The 21559-nt window shown below is 46.7% G+C and overlaps 2 protein-coding genes across 3 annotated transcripts in view; one reads left to right on the forward strand and one right to left on the reverse strand.

Annotated features, from left to right (window-relative positions):
* The window catches only part of ST8SIA5 (ST8 alpha-N-acetyl-neuraminide alpha-2,8-sialyltransferase 5), an 89596-nt gene that overhangs the window by 31243 nt on the left and 36794 nt on the right, over nt 1-21559 (forward strand). Inside the window, exon 2 of one of the 2 annotated variants that reach the window (XM_033177831.1) lies at nt 8741-8848. The exons of the other annotated variant lie outside the window; for it this stretch is intronic. Within the exon in view, the coding sequence (XP_033033722.1) occupies nt 8741-8848 (108 nt within the window). The remainder of the gene's footprint in view (nt 1-8740; nt 8849-21559) is intronic. 2 annotated transcript variants of the gene reach the window in all.
* LOC117063938 (40S ribosomal protein S21-like) lies at nt 6998-7227 on the reverse strand. The gene has a single exon (XM_033177833.1). It carries the CDS (start codon nt 7225-7227, stop codon nt 7015-7017), a length of 213 nt encoding a protein of 70 aa, XP_033033724.1. The 3' UTR covers nt 6998-7014.

Below are 21559 nucleotides of genomic sequence, written 5' to 3' on the forward strand. Positions count from 1 at the left end.
GAGAACTAGCAGTTTCTGGGATTAGTGCTGCAGTTCCTAGCAGAACCCTGGCCTGGCCTTCTCCAGCTTGCTGCTTTTTCTGTCCTCTCACTAACCCCCAACCTCTGGACTCTTCCCAGGACCCCACCTGTGCAAGGTGGTCATTTCCCAATTAATGGTTAAAACCAGACTGTCAGTTCTTGAGGGCAGCAGCAGTATCTCCTAACATTGAAGAAGTCCATTTGTAATTGTAGGCCACAACACTGTCATTCTTTTGGAGTCTGAGTGACAGGTTAATGGGTAAGATACTTTAGGGACAGGGGACAGCCCCTGCGGCCCTTCACCTCACACCCCTCCCTGCCTGGTGCCCCTTACTAGCTCTGGATGATCCACTGTACACCTTGTCTCTTGGGTGGAAGTTTGCCTGGGGGCACCTCTAACATCTCTATGGCTGCAGCCCCTTTGCCTGCCCCCGGAGGGCTGAACTCAACAAGCAGTCTGGCATGTGTTTTTGGCTGGCCTCCCCTCCCTCTGTTTCTTCCTCTTTCCCAGGGCTGGTAAGACTCTCCTGTTCCAATTTTCTTTAAAAGGGGCCTCTGGGGAGGGTGGAGTTCAGGATCTCATAGTTCTAGAACCTCAAGGCACCCACCCCCGGTTCAGGATCCCATAGTTCTAGAACCTCAAGGCACCCACCCCTAGCCCCCTTTCCCCACTCTGATTGCTTAAGGACCTTGAGAAAGACAATTTGAGGCTCAGGTTTAGATATAAAGTCTAGTTTCTTCCCTAGGAAGGACCATAATTATGTAGGGGTGACAGAACTCACAGATAGACAGGTAGAAGTGACTGCTGAGTCAGGCAGGATGAGAAGATGTAGGGGGTTTGAGAGTAAGTGCTGACTTGGTTCCAAGGTGGGACGGCCCAGTAGGCTGGGCCAGAGTGGTCAAGAAGGGCCTCAGGGAAGTGGTGGTGCTTGAGCTGGACATTGAAGGTTGAGGGACACTGAGGCAGGTGGGACGCAGGATGAGTGTGGGAGCACAATGGTGGCTTAAAAAGATGAGGTTTGCAGAGGGGTACAAGTGAAACTGTAGGACCACTGCTGGGGAACTGAGTTTAGGGTCTGGAATCCTGTCCTTTGGGTCGTGGGGAGTCTTGGAAGGTTCTGAAACAGACAAGTGGTGCTATTGGGATACTCCTTAGGAAGCTCACTCTGATGGCAGTGTTTAGGACATTGGGCAGGGAAGGTATGAAGACCTAGGAGACCATCTAGGAAGCAGCTGCCTTCCTGTCCTCTACTGACTGGAAAAACAGAGCATAGCAATGACAGTGGTTTCAGTTTCACCCTCCAGAGCCTGTGGGAGCCTCAGCCTGAAGCAGGAGGCTCTTGGAGGTGATTTGCAAGGATGGGTTCGGTTGCATTTTGTCTTGAGCACATGACCAGTCTTTTGGTGACCTGGGCTGCACGCTGTGCCCCACTGGGTTGAGCAGTCAGCACATGGGGTCCTGGGCTCTGGCGTCAGGTGTGGGGCTTCTGTGGGGAACCCAAGTCCATGGTGCCAAGTGCTCTGTGCCCCATAGATTCATCCTCTTTTGGTTCAGCCACCCTGGAGATTCCAGCATCTGAGTGGGCACTCGTACACGCTTGGCCCCAGGCCTACCATATGCAAAGGCAGATTGTGCAGGAGCCCACACACTGTGAATGGAGAGCTACACATGTGCCACTTCCTCCCCTTCCTGTGTCCCCCACAAAATTGCCTCCACTGGCCTCCTCCAGTGCCAGAAATTCTGTGACTTTGGCTCTTCAATCAAAATGGAAAAGGATCTCAGAGATGACTTGGTTCAGCCTCTTCATTTTATAATATTCTATGGTTATTATTATTATTATTATTGAGACAGAGTCTCACTCCATCACGAGGCTGGAGTGCAGTGGTGCGATCTCAGCTCACTACAACCTCCGCTCCTGGGTTCAAGCGATTCTCCTGCCTCAGCCTCCCGAGTAGCTGGGACTACAGGCGCATGCCACCACACCTGGCTCATTTTTATGTTTTTAGTAGAGACAGGGTTTCACCATGTTGACCTCTTGACCTTGTGATCTGCCTGCCTCAGCCTCCCAAAATGCTGGGATTACAGGCGTGAGCCACCACGCCCAGTCATGGTTTGTTTTATATGGACTTCATCATTAAACAGTCCACAGCAATGGCAGCAGCCCGAACAGTATTAAAAATATTGGACAATGGAAAAGTCTTTTTATCCCCAAAAAAGAGCATGAGAACATGGGGTTAAAGGAGAGAAGGAAGAAACATGGGCCCTGGCGTTGGGCTTGGGCTTGAATACTTTCTCTGCTCTTCACAGTATCTGGGCAGGTTGTAACTCTAATCTCCCTAGGTTCAGTTTCCTCATCTGTGAAATGGCGTACTAATGCCCACCTGTAGGCTTTTGGGAGGATTTGAAATAACATGTAAATCTGTCACAGTGCCTGGAACATATATATTTTTTAATCCGTTGGCAAAAATTTTAATAAGATAATGTCTTACAATATTTGGAGGGTATTATTAATGGAGGTAGTTCCACCTGTTTTTAAATTGCTTCCCTAAGATGTGATTTTTGCCCTCTGTCCTGAAATTCCCCTAGTAGTTGGCTCAGGGAAGCATGGGCAGCTTCCCCACCCTCTGATGGCTGTAGTATTCATTGCCATGAGAGCAAGGGGCTAAGTTACATGGCTGTGGGTTACACAACCGGGGACCTGGCTGAGCCAGGTTGTCAGCAATAACCACACGACAGAGAAAAGCTGAGCCTCCATAAACATATCCCGGATTTCATAATCAGAAAATCCAGACAGAGCTATTTTTATTTTAACAGGCACATAACTTTTGAGTAAGTATGGGCGTCAGGTGGCACCGCACACTTTTCAGTGCTTGGGGCCTCTAAATATCTGAATCCAGTCTTGAATAAATCAGTTTACATAATTCTTTATATGTTCTATTTCCTTAGGTTCAAGGCTGTGTTCAATCCTAGCTTAACCTGCAAGGTGCAAAGATTCTGCAAGGCTGACTGAGTCCAGGAAGCTGACTTTGGCTACTCCAAGGCCTTGTTAGTGATTACGAGTTTAGCACAGTTAAGCACTTGTTTTTTTGTTGTCGTTTGTTTGTTTGTTTTTTGAGATGAAGTCTCGCTGTGTCACCCAGGCTGGAATGCAGTGGCGTGATCTTGACTCACTGCAACCTCCGCCTCCCGGGTTCAAGCAATTCTCTGCCTCAGCCTCCCTAGTAGCTGAGATTACAGGTGTGTGCCACCACATCCGGCTAATTTTTTTGTATTTTTAGTAGAGACGGGATTCCACCATCTTGGCCAGGTTGGTCTTGAACTCCTGACCTCATGATCCCCCTTACCTTGGCCTCCCAAAGTGCTGGGCTTACAGGCACGAGCCACCATGCCCGGACTTAAAACTTATTTTAACATGTAGTTTTATTGTAGAAATATGGACTACAAAGGAGTGTGGAGAACAATATAACAAACATTCATGCAGTCATGACTGAGAATAAGGAGTGTTAACAAATGTTAACATCCTGTCATATTCACTTCAAATATATTCCTCCTGAAAAAATAAATTAGACATAAAAAACCAGTTACAGCATTCCGTTTAAGCACTTGATTTTGTCCTCTCTTGTTTGCTAATATTTGCATGTATGTTAGTGTACTTATCTCAATTTTATGGTGAGCATTTTGGAAACAAGAGTTTGCTCTTTGCTGTTACTTGGCCCAGCAACTACCAGTTCCTGATGCATAGTAGATGCTCAATAAATGTTATATAAATGAATGAGTGAATAAAATGTTTTATTTTTTAACGTTTTTTAAAATTTTGCTTTATTTAATTATTATTTTTGAGACAGAGTCTCACTCAGTCACCTAGACTGGAGTGCAGTGGTGCAACCTCAGCTCACTGCAGCCTCTGCCTCCCAGGTTCAAGCAATTCTCCTGCCTCAGCCTCCCAAGTAGCTGGGACTACAGGCGCTCACCACCATGCTTGGATAAAATTTTTTTTTTTTTTTTTTTGAGACGAAGTCTTGCTCTGTCGCCCAGGCTGGGGTGCAGTGGCCGGATCTCAGCTCACTGCAAGCTCCGCCTCCCGGGTTCACGCCATTCTCCTGCCTCAGGCTCCCTAGTAGCTGGGACTACAGGCGCCCGCCACCTCGCCCGGCTAGTTTTTTGTATTTTTAGTAGAGACGGGGTTTCACCGTGTTAGACAGGATGGTCTCGATCTCCTGACCTCGTTATCCACCCGTCTCGGCCTCCCAAAGTGCTGAGATTACAGGCTTGAGCCACCGCGCCCGGCCTTTTTTTTTTTTTTTTAAGTAGAGACAGGGTTTCACCATGTTGGTCAGGCTGGTCTCACACTCCTGACCTCAAGTGATCCTCCCACCATGGCCTCCCAAAGTACTGGCATTACAGGCGTGAGCCACCGTGCCCAGCCATGAAATGTTTTTCCTTTTGTCATCTTCCTTTATACCTCCACACACCTTCCTCATTAGGTTTCTTTGACTAATAATAGATCCTATCCTTAGATGGAATTTAAATTATATAATACATTGGTTTTGAAAATTATGCAATTAGGTTTTTTTTGAGATAAATGAGTAAACATTGCTAAACCAAAAGAAAGAATAAACTTTAATTCCAGCTACAAAAGTAACCAGCTTTCTGGTATAAAACCTTACATAAATAGAACTACTACTGTGTATCTCCTCTTGTAGCTTGTTTTTTCCCCCCATTTAATAATGAGTGTCTTTCTAAGTCATCATATTTTCTGCTCAGTAGTCCCTCACCTCTATAGTCCTGGGAGGGGACTGCCATGTGAAGGACATGGGGTCTCACCATGGGTAGGAGGACGACAGTGTGGTTGGCTAGCTGACCCTTCATGCATTCCGTGGGAAGAAGTCTAGCTGGTTAGACTATTTTTTAAGGACCCGTGAGTCTCATAGCAGACTCCTGGGCTGGACATTGATTTGATATGTTTGTGAACTAGCTAGTTTGCAAAATCTAGGGTGGAAATATTACTGTTTTCTTGGCCTCTAGGCTGTTTGGTAAAGGCTTTTAGGAGTAGAAGCATTTAGAGTTAGCCCTTGGTTTAAATCTTAGCTTGGCTACTTGTTACTTGGGCAAGCTGCTAAACCTCTCTGAGCTGCATATTTTATCAGCTGTAAATGGAGATAATGAGATTTTCCTTCCTTCCTTCCTTCCTTCCTTCCTTCCCTCCTTCCTTCCTTCCTCTCTTCCTCCCTTTCTTTCTTTCATCTTGCTCTGTCACCCAGGCTGGAGTGCAGTGACATGATCTCTCCTCACTGCAACCTCGGCCTCCTGGGTTCAAGTGATTCTCATGCCTCAGCCTCCCAGAGTAGCTGTGATTACAGGCATGTGCCACCATGCCCAGCTAATTTTTGTATATTTAGTAGACACGGGGTTTCACCATGTTGGCTAGGCTGGTCTCGAACTCCTGACCTCAAGTGATCCACCCGTCTCGGTTTCCCAAAGTTCTGGGATTACAGGTGTGAGCCACCATGCTTGGCCCAATCATGAGATTTTCTGTGTGAGGCGTTTGTAGGAATTGAGACCATTTATGTAAAGGGCTGGGTTCGTAATAGGTGCTCAAAGTGTCTCTCTTCCGAATAAACCAAGCCCAAAGTTTCTCCAAGAAATACCTTGGTGATCTCTTTGAAAGGAAACAACCACTTCAATAAATAAATAAGTGGATAAATGAGTAACTATTGAATCAGAAGCAGACCGGAGCACTTCTGTTTTTTGAATGGACTAAGAACTGGACAAGCATTTTGTTTGGCTTCGGCCTCTGTCCTGTGAGTTGTACATTTTGCTCTGAGCTCCCCACTGCTGTGGAGCCTGGAGAGTATGAGAATGGGGTCTACTGTGACTCAGCAAAGCATCGCTGGAGCACCTCATGTGTGCAGCTCTCTGCTAGCAGGGCCCCAAGGAGCCTCCTCAGCCTAGGGTCTGGCTGAGAGACCAAGCTGATACACGCGTGGGAGTTGAGCTAGACTTCTGAAGAGGGGGATGCGTGGGCATCATAGAAGAAGGCTCAGATCTATGATACTTGCAGTCAAGGAGTTTGAAGGCAACTGAGATAGTCATCTTTAAAGAGGCCTCAAGAGGTGCAGAGACTCAGGCACTTAACCTATTATTGGAGATATGGATGGATCAGTTCCCAGCTCCAGTGACTATCTGCTGCCCGATTCCCTTAGCTTAGAGGCTATTTATTATTAAGGGTTTTACTGAAAACAAAATTTCCGCTTTTTTTTTTTGAAATAGAGTTTCACTCTTGTCACCCAGGCTGGAATGCAATGGCATGATCTCAGCTCACTGCAACCTCCACCTCGCAGGTTCAAGCGATTCTCCTGCCTCAGCCTCCCGAGTAGCTGGGATTACAGGCACCTGCCACCATGCCCAGCTAATTTTTGTATTTTTAGTAGAGACAGGGTTTCACCATGCTGGCCAGGCTGGTCTCGAACTCCCGACCTCAGGCAATCTGCCTGCTTCGGCCTTCCAAAGTGCTGGGATTACAGGCATGAGCCACTACGCTCTGCCTTCTTTTTTCTTTTGTCTTTTTCTCCCTGCATTCTTTTTATAAGTGTTTCACTATTTACTTATTTATTCATTCATTCATTCATTCATTCATTTAAGACAGGGTCTCACTTTCTTGCTCAGGCTGGAGTGCAGTGGTGTGATCTCGGCTCACTTCAACCTCTACCTCCCAGGATCAAAGGATTCTCCTGCCTTAGCCTCCCAAGGCGAGTGTCACCATGCCCAGCTAATTTTTGTATTTTTTGTAGAGATGGGCTTTCACCATGTTGTCTAGTCTGGTCTCAAACTCCTGAGCTCAGGTGATCCACTCACCTCGGCCTCCCGAAGTGCTGGGATTATAGGCATGAGCCACCAAGCCTGGCCTCACTATTTATTTACAGAAATATTTCACATCCATGATTCTGTCCAGTCAAAAGTTCTTTCTGAGGTGATGCTATTGGCTTTGGCCAGTCAGAGAATGGAATCATCTGACTCACCCATCCTGCAAATGGCCCTCTGGATGACATAGGTTTTAAACTGGTCGTTAAACCTGCCTGTAACCTTGTCAATTTCGCCCATGTCCTTTTGTGTGGACACATGGTCCTTGGCACCGATGACGTGGTTGCTGGCGAAGCATTTCCTTGGGAGGTACAGGTTTATGAATTCACTGGAATCGTTCTGCATATTGAGACCACACTGGTCATGAGCAGAGAAAGCTGTTTTGTTTTATTTTGTTTTGTTTTGTTTTGTTCTCTGACCGTTAAAGTTTTCTTCACATGCTGATGGTCCTAATAGCCTGTTTATATTTAAGGGCCAGCCAGTCACTAGAAGGTTTCTTGGAAGCTCTGTGGATTGTTATAGACAGTGATTCTCAACTGGGGCAATTTTGCCCCCAGGAGACACTGGCAATGTCTGGAGACATTTTTGATTGCCACAGCAGAAGGGTCCGGGGTACAATACTGCTGGCATCTAGTGGTAGAGAGCAGGGATGTTGCTCAGCATCCTATAATGCACAGGACAGTCCCACAACAAAGAAGTAACCAGCCCCAGATGCCATAGTGCCAGGCTGAGAAAGCCTGCCCTGGGGCGATGAAGCAGGCACCAACCCTTTCCTCCATATCTGTTTCTTTTGAGCAGGTCAGTTTCCCTCCTGAGAAACCCATCCCTCAACAAACCTGGAAGGCAGATGTGTGGCCCAAGCATTCAGAAGCCAGGTGCACTCAGTAAGCAGACTTCAGGCACACCCGCTGTTTTCAGTGCAGTCTCTGATATAAGAAAACAGCACAGAACTTCTGTGAGTCAGTTTCCCCAGAAAGCAATCTCCTGACATCTGTGAGGTGGGCAGGTGGAGTGGCCAGGCTGCCTGGGCTTGGGAAGAGGGCCTGGTATGGGAATTCACAGGGCACTGGGGAGAGGGTTGTCTAACTGCTTTTTGTGCAGACTTCAAACAATCCTGCTCTTAGCTCCATTTTGCACTCCCACCTTTGCTGGCCCTGGGGACCTTCCATTCCTGAGCCTTCCTGAGTTGTTCACTGTGAGTAGATCTGCTTTTTGCAGGCAGTCAGGTGTCCACTCTCTGGTGGAGGTCTGTGACCTTGTGCTTTTCATCATCCAGCATGTTATTGCTGGCCCCTTCTATGGCCTTCTCCCCACATGCATGTCTGTATTTATCCCTTTGCTGTCATTTTATTGAGGGTTGGGGAAGGAGTGGAGATAAACCTGTGTTGAGTGCACATCTTGAACCAAAAATGGTATCCTTGTGTGCTGGAATACTGTAGATTTTATTAAAAGCCCTGAAGTGTGTCTGGCTTTTGAGGAGGACAAAATGCTGGTGCTGGCGCTGGCGCTCTTTTGGTTTAACTGGAGGCAGGAATTGAGGGATGGCACAGTATAGGAGGTAGAAGAGCTCTGTGACCTTTGTCTCACGAAGTCTCAATGTCCCTGTATGTGAAATGCGTGCTCTCAGCCCTGCTGGTACAGATGGAATGAGGGGATGAGTGCAGAACAGCAGAGAGCACTGCAGAGTGCTGTGGTTTATGATCGCCATCCTCATGGTTGGAGTCAGTACCATCACCTCCTTTAACTGCATGACCAAGGCGATGTGTCACTTGGGCACAGCGACAGAATGTGGCTCTCTGGTAGGCAGGCTTAACCCAGCAAATGAGCATGAGTACCGACTGCCTCGTTTTCTTGCCAGAGGCCTCCAGTTTGGTTGGCAGAGTGGTGACCAGCTGTCCAATTGGACGGGGCTCTTTAATGTCACGGATGATCCAGCAGTGCAGAGCGGCAGTGACTCCAGCTCCAGGTACAGACCCCGGCAACAGGCCAGGGAGGGGGGAAGCCTGACCCGGGGTGGCCCTGCAGCCCCTGCCACATTGTCCACTTCCTAGGGTGGAAGAAGCAGGCTCGTTCCGGTGGCTCAAAACTCCCTGCACTTTAGTATCCCACCTGGTTCCTTTAACCTGAGGGTGAATGAGTTTGAAGGATGAGGCATAGGACCCAACCACAACCGAGCAGGGATTCACTGGCCCCTTCTATCCGGTGGGTAGGGTGGGGAGTCTTGGTCTCAAACCTCCATTTAGGGGTGGGGGCCGAAGCTCTGTCCCTGCTGCAGGGATTTCAGATATCAGCCAGCAAGTGTGTGTAGGTGTGTATGGGTGGGTGGCATCAAGAAGCGGGTGTCAGGTGGGTGTTCCCTGCTTCTCTGAAGTCCCCTGCCCAGGTACTCCCTGCCCTGCCCACAGGGGAGGTTGCTCTTGGCTGGAGCAGAACCATTTCCATCAAGACGGTGTTGAGATTTGCTATACGCCCCATCATGTGGCTATTTCCTCTTGATCAGTAATATTTGTTGAATGAATAAAAATGGAATATTCTGAGGCTGGGCACACTCATTGCAGGGAGGGTATTGTGGAGAATTTTTGCAGACAAGGCAGGATACTGTCTCTGCTGGGAGCTGGGTGTGACTGGAACCTGCCAGCTAAGCATTCCCAGGGGCTGATTAAGCTGTTTGGTTTCTTAATTTTTGTATTTCTAAGGAGGGGGTAACTCTTACATCCGTTTCCCTGAGAGAGAGGCTTACATTTTTGTTGCTGGTGATTTTGACACACAAACATTAAATTGACCCTGCAGAGGAAAAGTAATGAGTTTTTCAAGGACCCCTGATATGTATGTTTTTATTCAATGCTTTGAGAAAGATGAGTCTCTGGTGTCAGAAAACAGTTGAGCAAATGTCCACAGATGTGCCCGAGGGTGTGGGGATGGCCACACATGGTGTCCTGGGCTGGAGGGTCTTATGCTGGCCTTTGGGACCACAGTTCTTTCCATGGAAGTGCAGAGGGAGCTCTGGACATCACAGGTGAGGTGGGGGCCCATGCTTATCCTAGGAAGCTGAGCCTCCCATGCTGGCCTGTCTGCTGAGTGGCCCTGCCTCCCAGGTGGTGAGCAGTCTAGGTAAGTCAGCAAGTGTGTACCTCCCTACTGAACTCCTGGGAGAGTTCTTCAAGAGGTTTGGGGTAGAAAATGCTAGTCAAGGCCAGGCATGGTGGCTCATGCCTGTAATCCCAGCACTTTGGGAGGTCGAGGCGGGCGTATCACTTGAGGTCAGGAGTTCGAGACCAGCCTGGCCAACATGGTGAAACCCCATTTCCACTAAAAATACAAAAATTAGCTGAGTGTGGTGGCACATGCCTATAATCCTAGCTACTTGGGAGGCTGAGGCGGGAGAACAGCCTGAACCTGGGAGGCAGAGGCTGCAGTGAGCTGAGATTGTGCCACTGCACTCCAGCCTGAGTGACAGTGAAACCCTGTCAAGAAAGAAAGAGAGAGAGAGAGAGGAAGGAAAAGAAAGAAAGAGAAAAGAGAAAGAGAAAGAAAGAAAGAGAAAGAGAAAGAAAGAGAAAGAAGAAAAGAGAAGAGAGAAAAGAAAAGAAAAGCGAGTCAAGTGAGCAAGGCAGACAGATGGGCCCCTGGGAAGCTGTGTCTGGGCAGATGTCTCCAGGCAGTGGCTGAAACCATTGCCATTGCGTGGGCTCCATTCCTAACTTTTCCTGCTGCCAGCATCTTTTGTCTTTCCTTCCTCTTTCCACGGTTTCACCTGTAACTTCTCTTACCCCTCACTGCACCTGTGTTCTCCTCTGCCTTTCTTCCTGTTACCTGTTCTTGGCCCTCCTTCCTTTCTCCCTCCCCATTGCCTCCCTCTCTCCTCCACGTCCTTGCTTCCCTACTGCCTTTCTCACTCCCCTTGCCCTTTATTTTCTCTGCCTCTCTCTCCATGATCTGGGCCAGCTTCCTTTTTCCTATCAGCTGGGAGCCCGCAGGGTCAGAAACACAGCTGACCTCTGTCAAGTTGGTTTTGGAATTCAGGTGCCTTTGATGCAACGTTGTTATCAGCTGAGTTGACTTGCTTCTGGAGCGCTCCCATCTGAGCAAGAATTTCCTTAGTCACAGAATAAATGGCATGACCACACCTTCCACATTTTCCTGGGACAATTCCAATTTCAAATATCCATTTCTAGTTGACCCCAAAGTACCCACCTAGTTGAAGGACTGCAGTATGTAGAGTCCCCACATGTGGGAAATAGTGGTTAACGTAGTTAGAATGGAACTGGATATTGAAGAGTTTTTACCCTGGTGTGTGAGCAGCTTCTGCCTTCTTTAAAATGGGCAGGACAGCTCCTGGCAGCAGATGTGCAGAGCTTGGGGGAGGACCTAACGAGGACACCATGTACATTGTCCCAATTAACAACTCTCCAAATCTGGAAGATGGGATGAGCTTCATGGTATTATTCACCTATTGAATAATTCAGTGCATGCCATGTTTTGCTATCTATATTTGTGTGGTGTTGAAGTGTGTTACAACCTGTTATTTATTATTAACAGTTTGGAAAGGAAGTCAGGAAGTACCAAATATAACCAGAGGATGAAGAGGGACAAAAAAGCAAATGACTCATACATTGTGTATACTCAAGCAGGAGCCACAAGGAGAAGGAGCCAGTCCAAATGATTAGTCTGGAAAACTCCAAACAGCACCACAAAGCAACTTCAAGCCAGATAGTGCTCATAAAAGGAAGTCCAGGCTGAATTAGAAAGATGCGAGCTATAAGATATACATTGACATATAGCTTTATTAATTTCAAGTCTAGGTCTATAATGTGTTGTCCAATAAGCATCCTTAAGGGAACTGATTTAATGAGCATATAGGAATAATTTTCTTTTTCTTTTTCTTTTTTTCTTTCTTTTTTTTTTTGAGACAGAGTTTCACTCCATCGCTCAGGCTGGAATGCAGTGGTACAATCTTGATTCACTGCAACCTCCGCCTCCCGGGTGCAAGCAATTCTCCTCCCTCAGCCTACTGAGTAGCTGGGACTACAGGCACCTGCCACCAGGGCCAGCTAACTTTTGTATCTTTTAGTAGAGATGGGGTTTTACTATGTTGGCCAGGCTGGGTCTTGAACTCCTGACCTCAAGTGATCCACCTGCCTCGGCCTCCCAATGCTGGGATTACAGGCGTGAGCCATGGCACCCAGCTGGAATAATTTTCAGTCTGCAAATGTTTCTATTTAAGTGGGTGTTTTGCACAAGTAGGAAGGCCTGTGAAGACCTTTCTCATGTGTTTATGCTTCCATCTTCTCAGCAAGACAGTGGTTGTGCATCTTCAGTTTTGAATTCCCAGCACCTAGTGTGGCACCTGTTATGTAGTAGGTGCTCAATAAATGTGAATTATGTAAAAAAATGAATTACGCAAGGAAATAGTAAAGGCTATTGGTAAGAAAGCAAACTTTGATTTCAATGTTCTGAGTCTTCCCTTAGAGATTTATTCCTTTGGATTTAACCTTGTCTCCTGCCATTGTCTTTGAAAAGTTGTCTCCTTTCTGGAAACACATTAGAATCAGAAACTCATTCACAGGCTGGAATTGCCAGAGAATTCGCTCTTGAAAAGAGCTGGTAGTAGGGCAGGCTGACATTTGTGGGCTTCTGGGTGGGAAAGGAAGACTGACAGTTGGTGGGGGTGGGGTATAAAAAGTAGAGAGGGTGGAGAAGCCCTGTCTCTACTAAAAATACAAAATTAGCCAGGCGTGATGGCACATGTCTGTAATCCCAGCTTCTCGGGAGGCTGAGACAGGAGAATCGCTTGAACTCAGGAGGCGGAGATTGTGGTGAGCTGAGATCGTGCCATTGCACTCCAGCCTGGGCAACAAGAGCAAAACTCCATCTAAAATAAAAAAAAAAGTAGAGAGGGGGCAGTGAAAGCAGATGACATACTCCTGTGCTAACTGACTAGACCTCCTCCTGAACACCCCTCACCGAGCATGGCCCCTCTGGGGAGGTGGAGGAGGATAGTGGGTACTTGTCCTCCACGGTCAGCTCCAACCCTGATCCCTCTGGACTGGCCTAGCTACCTGTCTGCCTGGCAACTGCTCAGAGAGCAGGGGGAGGCAGCAGTGCCCCCATGGTCATGGCCTCTGTCCTGCAAGGTGGGCAATGTTGCATGCACTGCCTCAGGAAAACATCCCCCTCTTCAGTCACAGGGACAGAGGAGAACTGAGGCAGGAGTCCCCCAGGCACTGTCCCAGCAGAGTTGACTGACTGGCCCATGGCCACAGCACAAAGGGCTTCACTCAGCTTCTGCCAACTGGGTCTGGCTCCACATCCAAGTCCTTGTACTCCCGCCAGTATCCACTTCCTCCTTGAAGCCTTCCCTGCTAGCCCCAGCCCAACTGAAACCCCTTTAACTCTGCCTTCTGTAGATACGTCTGCTTCTGTCATTGCACACACAGAGGACCCTCTGGCGAGTGCACATAATCCTTCTGTGTTTGCTCACATATTCCCCAAATCCCGCGGAGCCTCTGGCTTTGGAGAACTGGGCTGGACCACCTGTGTGAGCATCTCCAGGGCCCTCTGGATCCTCTAGATCCAGGCACAGCCACAGGCTCCTTGGCTGGCCTCACTGGCCCCCTTTCCATACTCCACACCAGTCTTGGCCCTCCTGGTCTTACCACTGTAATGGGCTGGCAAAGAGGAGGTGTGGAAGGCAACTCAGGAGACACTTGTCTCTGAGGTCCGGAGCAGGGCTGGCCCGGGCTGCCTGTGGGTGGGACAGCCTTCTCCCTGCACCCTTCTTCCTGGGCTTCTGGGATGGAGTGTGGAAGACTTCCCAAGGCCAGGGTAGCACCAGCTATAGGAAAAAAGAGCAAGCCCCAAATAGATGACACAAGAGGGCCCTCTTGGCAGAAAAGCGAGCCAAGTGAGTGTCTGGGGCCAGGCACTATGCTGGGTGCCTTACATGTATTATCCCATTTAGTCCTTACCCTCAAACCTTTGAGGTGGGTGTATTCATTACCTTCCATTTTACAGATGAGGAAACTGAGTCACCAAAGGTTAGGTCACTTCCAGGTGGTGGGTGGAGCTGGAGCACCATATCTCCTGTGTGACTACAGAGTCCCAGCACTCATGGGAGGGATTAGAGGGGTTCTTCCTTCTGGGCTGTGGACAGCTCATGCAGGGCTGGGTGAGTATCCTTGTTTTTTCTTTCCAAGTCCTCTCAGGTCTTCTGTTTCTGCCTTCAGCTCCTGGCTGTTAGATCATAAAAAAAGGCCATATTGATTTAAGTAGATCACTTCTGGTCAGGCACAGTTGCTCATGCCTATAATCCCAGAACTTTTAAGAGGCTGAGGTGGGAGGATCACTTGAGGCTAGGAGTTCAAGACCAGCCTGGTCTACATAACAAGACCCCGTCTCTATCAAAAATTAAGAAAAAAAAAGCTAGATGCACACTTGTAGTCCTAGCTACTTAGGAGGCTGAGGTCAGAAGATGACTTGAGCCCAGAAGTTCGAGGCTGCAGTGAGGTAAGATCATGCCTCTGCACTCCAGCCTGGGTGACAGAGTAGGACCGTATCTAAAAAAAAAAAAAAAAAAAAAAAAATAGTAGACCGCTTCTTTGCAACTGTTGTCAAAGCTGCAGGGTTGATCTCAGACAAGATGATCTTTAGGGTCTCTCATCTCCTCCTTCCCTGTCTCTTCCACCTTCTATCTTCTGTGTCCTCCTCCCTCCCGCCTTCCCAAGTGTACTTAGTGTTTTTCTGATTGTTGCCTCTGAAAAATGTGTCCCTCCACCTGCTCCTGGCAATTATACATTTCAAAGAGGAGCCCTTGGGGGCAGTGTGACCCCTGCAGTCCCGAATGCCATCGTGGCCATCTGAGGGCAGGACAGCGGAGGAAGCACACTCCTGCATGGCAGGTGCAGCTGGCTCGCTTAAGCCTTCCTGGTCAATGTTCTCTTCTGCAGAAAAGGAGGAAAAAAGGGCCAGAGCTCTTGGGCTTCACCCAACTAGGAAGGATTTGGGAGATGCAGGTTTGCTGGAATGTTCTGGACTGGGTGCTGGAAAAACAAAAAGCAAAACAAACATGGCAGCTTCTCCCGTTGGTCCCACATACCTGATGTGGGCTTCTTGGGGCCTGGCAGAACCCAGGCTGCAGCAGGCTGAGGCTGCTGATGGAAGTGGAGTTGGTTGGCACTGGGAGACTCCTCCTCCTCAAGTCAGAGTTGCTCCAGGAGTGCTCTGAACCCAAAGCTTTGTGGCTTTTGAGTCTCTGTGGAGTCTCCTGGGCAAATAACCACTTACATGAATATTTCTGTGCCTCAATTACACCATCTGCAAAACTGAGGTCATTACCCAACTCGGGGTGGTACAAAGGAGGTCATGGGCTCTGTAACTCCCTGAGTGCTCCAAGGTTAAAGCACCTCACAGGTCCCTGTAGGGCTCCATGGAGGTGGAGTAAGGGGGTCTCTTCCCCCCTCAGGTTTGCCCAGACTCACAGCATTTCCATGGGGGGATAGCACTCCCTCCCTGGGCCTTGTCTGCTTCCCTGTAAACTGAGGAGGCCGGATCAGATGGGTGCAGTGCCTGTCAGGGCCTCACCCCTGGTCAGCTCCCCAAACTCTGTTCCTCCCTTCAGCTTCCACCACCCATTCTCCCTCTTCTCCTTCTTCACGCTCCTATGCTTCCTCCCTTGTAGACCATCTTTCAGAATTTTATGCCAATCACTTGGCAAAGGCAGGAGGCTAGGGGAAGGCATGAGAACGGGAAGGAAGGAAAGAAAGGGGTCGGGCTGGAAGGACCAAGGATCTACCCACCCATTAGATTAGGGAATGCTCACAGGTTACGGCAGCTAGAGGCTCTTCCAGCTTTCCACCACATGTCACCATTTATAGCCCGGCATCCCCCTGACTTGATGGCCACCAAGACCTTGTTGAGCTAGTAAGTGATAGCAGGTCATGAAGCTCGCAAAGAGGCCATCCTTCCCCATGCGAACCTCCTGGTTTGAAGTCCTTCCTCTGGCTGATTGTAAATCTTTCCTCCCTAAGTCTCAGTGGGGGCTTTTAGGCTTGCCTTTTGGAGGCTCACAGAACACTGAAGTCTGTCTTTTCTTCCTCCAGCCATCCCTTCACACTTTGGGAGATATCCCATCCTCTCCACTTGCCCCAGGACCAGGTCTTCAGACACTCACTCAGCCCTCCTTCACCTGCAGACTTCCATGGCACCATCTCCAGCATCTCCCACTCCTGGCCTTGCTTCTACCTATGCCAGAGGGGAATCTGATCCCTGCTCCCTTGAATCTTCTCTTGTCAAGGTCATTGATGACCTCCTGGTTGCTAGATCAGTGGTGCCTTCTCTGTCCTCCTCTTCTTTGACCCCCATTTCCAGGACAGATGGGTCAATACTGGAGTTGACCATCTGTCCTGGAAATGCTCTCTCCTCTTAGCTTCCATGTCCCCGAGCTCTGTGTCTGGGTTTTCTTCCACCTGCAGACCTTCCTTCTCAGTGTCCTTTGCTGCCATCTGAATGTGGGAGCTAACCTCAGGCCTGTCCTTGGCCCTCTTCCTTCTCTCTGTGCTCTCTCCCAGTGTCTCCTCAAGTCCCTTGTCCTTTGACTCTGGAATGTGCATCCCCAGCCCTGACCTCTGCACTGGGCCTCAGCCATGTGCATCTGACTGCCTACCTGTGATCTCCTCTAGATGTCTGAGGGCACAGCAAGCTTTACATGGCCCAAGAATCTTTCCATCCACACCCGAAACCTGTTCATCTCTCTTACCCTTAAATGGCTACGTCATCCCTCCCACTAGTTGTTCAAGTCCTAGGAGTTACTATTGATTTATCTCTCTCTCTCACTTTCTAAATTTTTTTTTTTTTGTACTTTAAGTTCTAGGGTACATGTGCACAATGTGCAGGTTTGTTACATATGTATACATTTGCCATGTTGGTGTGCTGCACCCATTAACTCATCATTTACATTAGGTATATCTCCTAATGCTATCCCTCCCCCTCCCTCCACACCACAACAGGCCCCAGTGTGTGATGTTCCCCGCCCTGTGTCCAAGTGTTCTCATTGTTCAATTACCACCTATAAGTGAGAACATGCGGTATTTGGTTTTTTGTCCTTGCGATAGTTTGCTGAAAATGATGGTTTCCAGCTTCATCCATGTCCCTACAAAGGACATGAACTTATCCTTTTTTATGGCTGCATAGTATTCCATAGTGTATATGTGCCATGTTTTCCTACTCCAGTCTATCATTGATGGACATTTGGGTTGGTTCCAAGTCTTTGCTATTGTGAATAGTGTCACAATAAACATATGTGTGCATGTGTCTTTATTAGCAGCATGATTTATAATCCTTTGGGTATATACTCAGTAATGGAATGGCTGGGCAAATGGTATTTCTAGTTCTAGATCCTTGAGGAATTGCCACATTGTCTTCCACAATGGTTGAACTAGTTTACAGTCTCACCAACAGTGTAAAAGTTTTCCTGTTTCTCTACATCCTCTCCAGCACCTATTGTTTCCTGACTTTTTTTTTTTTTTTTTTTTTGTGAGATGGAGTCTCACTCTGTCGCCCAGGCTGGAGTGCAGTGGCACAATCTCGGCTCACTGCAAGCTCTGCCTCCCGGGTTCAAGCCATTCTCCTGCCTCAGCCTCCTAAGTAGTGGGACTACAGGCACCCACCACCACGCCCAGCTAATTTTTTGTATTTTTAGTAGAGATGCGGTTTCACTGTGTTAACCAGGATGGTCTCAATCTCCTGACCTTGTGATCCGCCCATCTCGGCCTCCCAAAGTGCTGGGATTACAGGCATGAGCCACTGTGCCCGGCCTGTTTCCTGACTTTTTAATGATCACCATTCTAACTGGTGTGAGATGGTATCTCCTTGTGGTTTTGATTTGCATTTCTCTGATTGCCAGTGATGATGAGCATGTTTTCATGTACCTGTTGGCTGCATAAATGTCTTCTTTTGAGAAGTGTCTGTTCATATCCTTTGCCCACTTTTTGATGGAGTTGTTTGTTTTTTTCTTGTAAATTTGTTTGAGTTCTTTGTAGATTCTGGCTATTAGCCCTTTGTCAGATGAGTAGATTGCAAAAATTTTCTCCAATTCTGTAGGTTGCCTGTTCACTCTAATGATAGTTTCTTTTGCTGTGCAGAAGCTCTTTAGTTTAATTGGATCCCATTTGTCAATTTTGACTTTTGTTGCCATTGCTTTTGGTGTTGTAAACATGAAGTTCTTGCCCATGACTATGTCCTGAGTGGTATTGCCTAGGTTTTCTTCTAGGGTTTTTATGGTTTCAGGTCTAACTTTTAAGTCTTTAATCCATCTTGAATTAATTTTTGTATAAGGTGTAAGAAAGGGATCCAGTTTCAGCTTTCTACATATGGCTAGCCAGTTTTCCCAGCACCATTTATCAAATAGGGAATCCTGTCCCGATTTCTTGTTTTTGTCAGGTTTGTCAAAGATCAGATGGTTGTAGATGTGTGGTATTATTTCTGAGGGCTCTGTTTGGTTCCATTTGTCTATATCTCTGTTTTGATACCAGTACCATGCTGTTTTGGTTACTGTAGCCTTGTAGTATACTTTGAAGTCAGGTAGCGTGATGCCTCCAGCTTTGTTCTTTTGGCTTAGGATTGATGTGGCAATATAGGCTCTTTTTTGGTTCCATATGAACTTTAAAGTCGTTTTTTCCAGTTCTGTGAAGAAAGTCGTTGGTAGCTTGATGGGGATGGCATTGAATCTATAAATTACTTCGGGCAATATGGCCATTTTCACGATATTGATTCTTCCTATCCATGAGCATGGTATGTTCTTCCATTTGTCTGTGTCCTCTTTTATTTCGTTGAGCAGTGATTTGTAGTCCTCCTTGAAGAGGTCCTTCACGTCCTTTGTAAGTTGGATTCCTAGGTATATTATTCTTTTTTGTTGTTGTTGTTTTTGAGACAGAGTCTCGCTCTGTCGCCCAGGCTGGAGTGCAGTGGCCGGATCTCAGCTCACTGCGAGTTCCACCTCCCGGGTTTATACCATTCTCCTGCCTCAGCCTCCCAAGTAGCTGGGACTACAGGCACCCACCACCACGCCCGGCTAGTTTTTTGTATTTTTTAGTAGAGACGGGGTTTCACCATGTTAGCGAGGATGGTCTCGATCTTCTGACATCACGATCCGCCCGTCTCAGCCTCCCAAAGTGCTGGGATTACAGGCTTGAGCCACAGCGCCCGGCCTTATTATTCTTTTTGAAGCAATCGTGAATGGGAGTTCACTCATGATTTGGCTCTCTGTTTGTCTGTTATTGGTGTATAAGAATGCTTGTGATTTTTGCCCATTGATTTTGTATCCTGAGACTTTGCTGAAGTTGCTTATCAGCTTCAGGAGATTTTGGGCTGAGATGATGGGGTTTTCTAAATATGCAATCATGTCACCTGCAAACAGGATCAATTTTACTTCCTCTTTTCCTAACTAAATACCCTTTATTTCTTTCTCTTGCCTGATTGCCCTGGCCAGAACTTCCAACACTATGTTGAACAGGAGTGGTGAGAGAGGGCATCCCTGTCTTGTGCCAGTTTTCAAAGGGAATGCTTCCAGTTTTTGCCCATTCAGTATGATATTGGCTGTGGGTTTGTCATAAATAGCTCTTATTATTTTGAAATACATCCAATCAATACTGAATTTATTAAGAGTTTTTAGCATGAAGGGCTGTTGAATTTTGTCAAAGGCCTTTTCTGCATCTATTGAGATAATCATGTGGTTTTTGTCTTTGGTTCTGTTTATATGCTGGATTATGTTTATTGAATTGCATATGTTGAACCAGGCTTGCATCCCAGGGATGAAGCCCACTTGATCATGGTGGATAAGCTTTTTGATGTGCTGCTGGATTCAGTTTGCTAGTATTTTATTGAGGACTTCTGCACTGATGTTCATCAGGGATATTGGTCTAAAATTCTCTTTTTTTGTTGTGTCTCTGCCAGGCTTTGGTATCAGGATGATGCTGGCCTCATAAAATGAGTTAGGGAGGATTCCTTCTTTTTCTATTGATTGGAATAGTTTCAGAATGAATGGGAGCAGCTCCTCCTTGTACCTCTGGTAGAATTTGGCTGTGAATCCATCTGGTTCTGGACTTTTTTTGGTTGGTAGGCTATTAATTATTGCCTCAATTTCAGAGCCTGTAATTGGTCTATCCAGGGATTCAACTTCTTACTGATTTAGTCTTGGGAGAGTGTATATGTCCAGGAATTTATCCATTTCTTCTAGATTTTCTAGTTTATTTGTGTAGAGGTGTTTATAGTATTCTCTGATGGTAGTTTGTATTTCTGTAGGATTGGTGGTGATATCCCCTTTATCATTTTTTATTGCATCTATTTGATTCTTCTCTCTTTTCTTCTTTATTAGTCTTGTTAGCAGTCTATCAGTTTTGTTGATCTTTTCAAAAAACAAGCTCCTGTATTCATTGATTTTTTGAAGGGATTTTTGTGTCTCTATCTCCTTCAGTTCTGCTCTGATCTCAGTTATTTCTTGCCTTCTGCTAGCTTTTGAATATGTTTGCTCTTGCTTCTCTAGTTCTTTTAGTTGTGATGTTAGGGTGTCAATTTTAGATCTTTCCTGCTTTCTCTTGTAGGCATTTAGTGCTATAAATTTCCCTCTACACACTGCTTTAAATATGTCCCAGAGATTCTGGTATGTTGTATCTTTGTTCTCATTGGTTTCAAAGAACATCTTTATTTCTGCCTTCAATTTCGTGAAAATAAAGAACATCTTTATTTCTGCCATGTAGTTGTGCAGTTCTGAGTGAGTTTCTTAATCCTGAGTTCTAGTTTAATTGCACTGTGGTCTGAGAGACAGTTTGCTATAATTTCTGTTCTTTTACATTTGCTGAGGTATGCTTTACTTCCAGCCATGTGGTCAATTTTGGAATAAGTGCATTGCGGTGCTGAGAAGAATGTATATAATCTGTTGATTTGGGGTGGAGAGTTCTGTAGATGTCTATTAGGTCTGCTTGGTGCAGAGCTGAGTTCAATTCCTGGATATCCTAGTTACCTTTCTGTCTCATTGATTTGTCTAATGTTGATAGTGGGGTGTTAAAGTCTCCCATTATTATTGTGTGGGAGTCTAAGTCTCTTTGTAGGTCTCTAAGGACTTACTTTATGAATCTGGGTGCTCTTGTATTGGGTGCATATATATTTAGGATAGTTAGCTCTTCTTGTTGAATTGATCCCCCTTTACCTTCCTTGTCTCTTTTGATCTTTGTTGGTTTAAAGTCTGTTTTTTCATAGACTAGGATTCCAACTCCTGCCTTTTTTTTGCTTTCCATTTGCTTGGTAGATCTTCCTCCATTCCTTTATTTTGAGCCTATATGTGTCTCTGCACGTGAGGGTCTCCTGAATACAGCACACTGATGGGTCTTGACTCTTTATCCAATTTGCCAATCTGTGTCTTTTAATTGGAGCATTTAGCCCATTTACATTTATTATTATTGTTATGTGTGAATTTGATCCTGTCATTATGATGTTAGCTGGTTCTTTTGCTCGTTAGTTGATGCAGTTTCTTCCTAGCGTCAATGATCTTTACAATTTGGCATGTTTTTGCAGTGGCTGGTACCGGTTGTTCCTTTCCATGTTTAGTGCTTCCTTCAGGAGCTGTTGTAAGGCAGGCCTGATGGTGACAAAATCTCTCAGCATTTGCTTGTCTGCAAAGGATTTT

This window comes from Trachypithecus francoisi, unplaced genomic scaffold (genome assembly GCF_009764315.1).
Source record: "Trachypithecus francoisi isolate TF-2019V2 unplaced genomic scaffold, Tfra_2.0 Lachesis_group19, whole genome shotgun sequence".
NCBI classification, from domain to species: Eukaryota; Metazoa; Chordata; class Mammalia; order Primates; family Cercopithecidae; genus Trachypithecus; species Trachypithecus francoisi.

Excerpts from the sequence above, each read along its gene's own strand:
- LOC117063938 (XM_033177833.1), bottom strand. The coding sequence starts at position 7,227 with ATGCAGAACGATTCCAGTGAATTCATAAACCTGTACCTCCCAAGGAAA.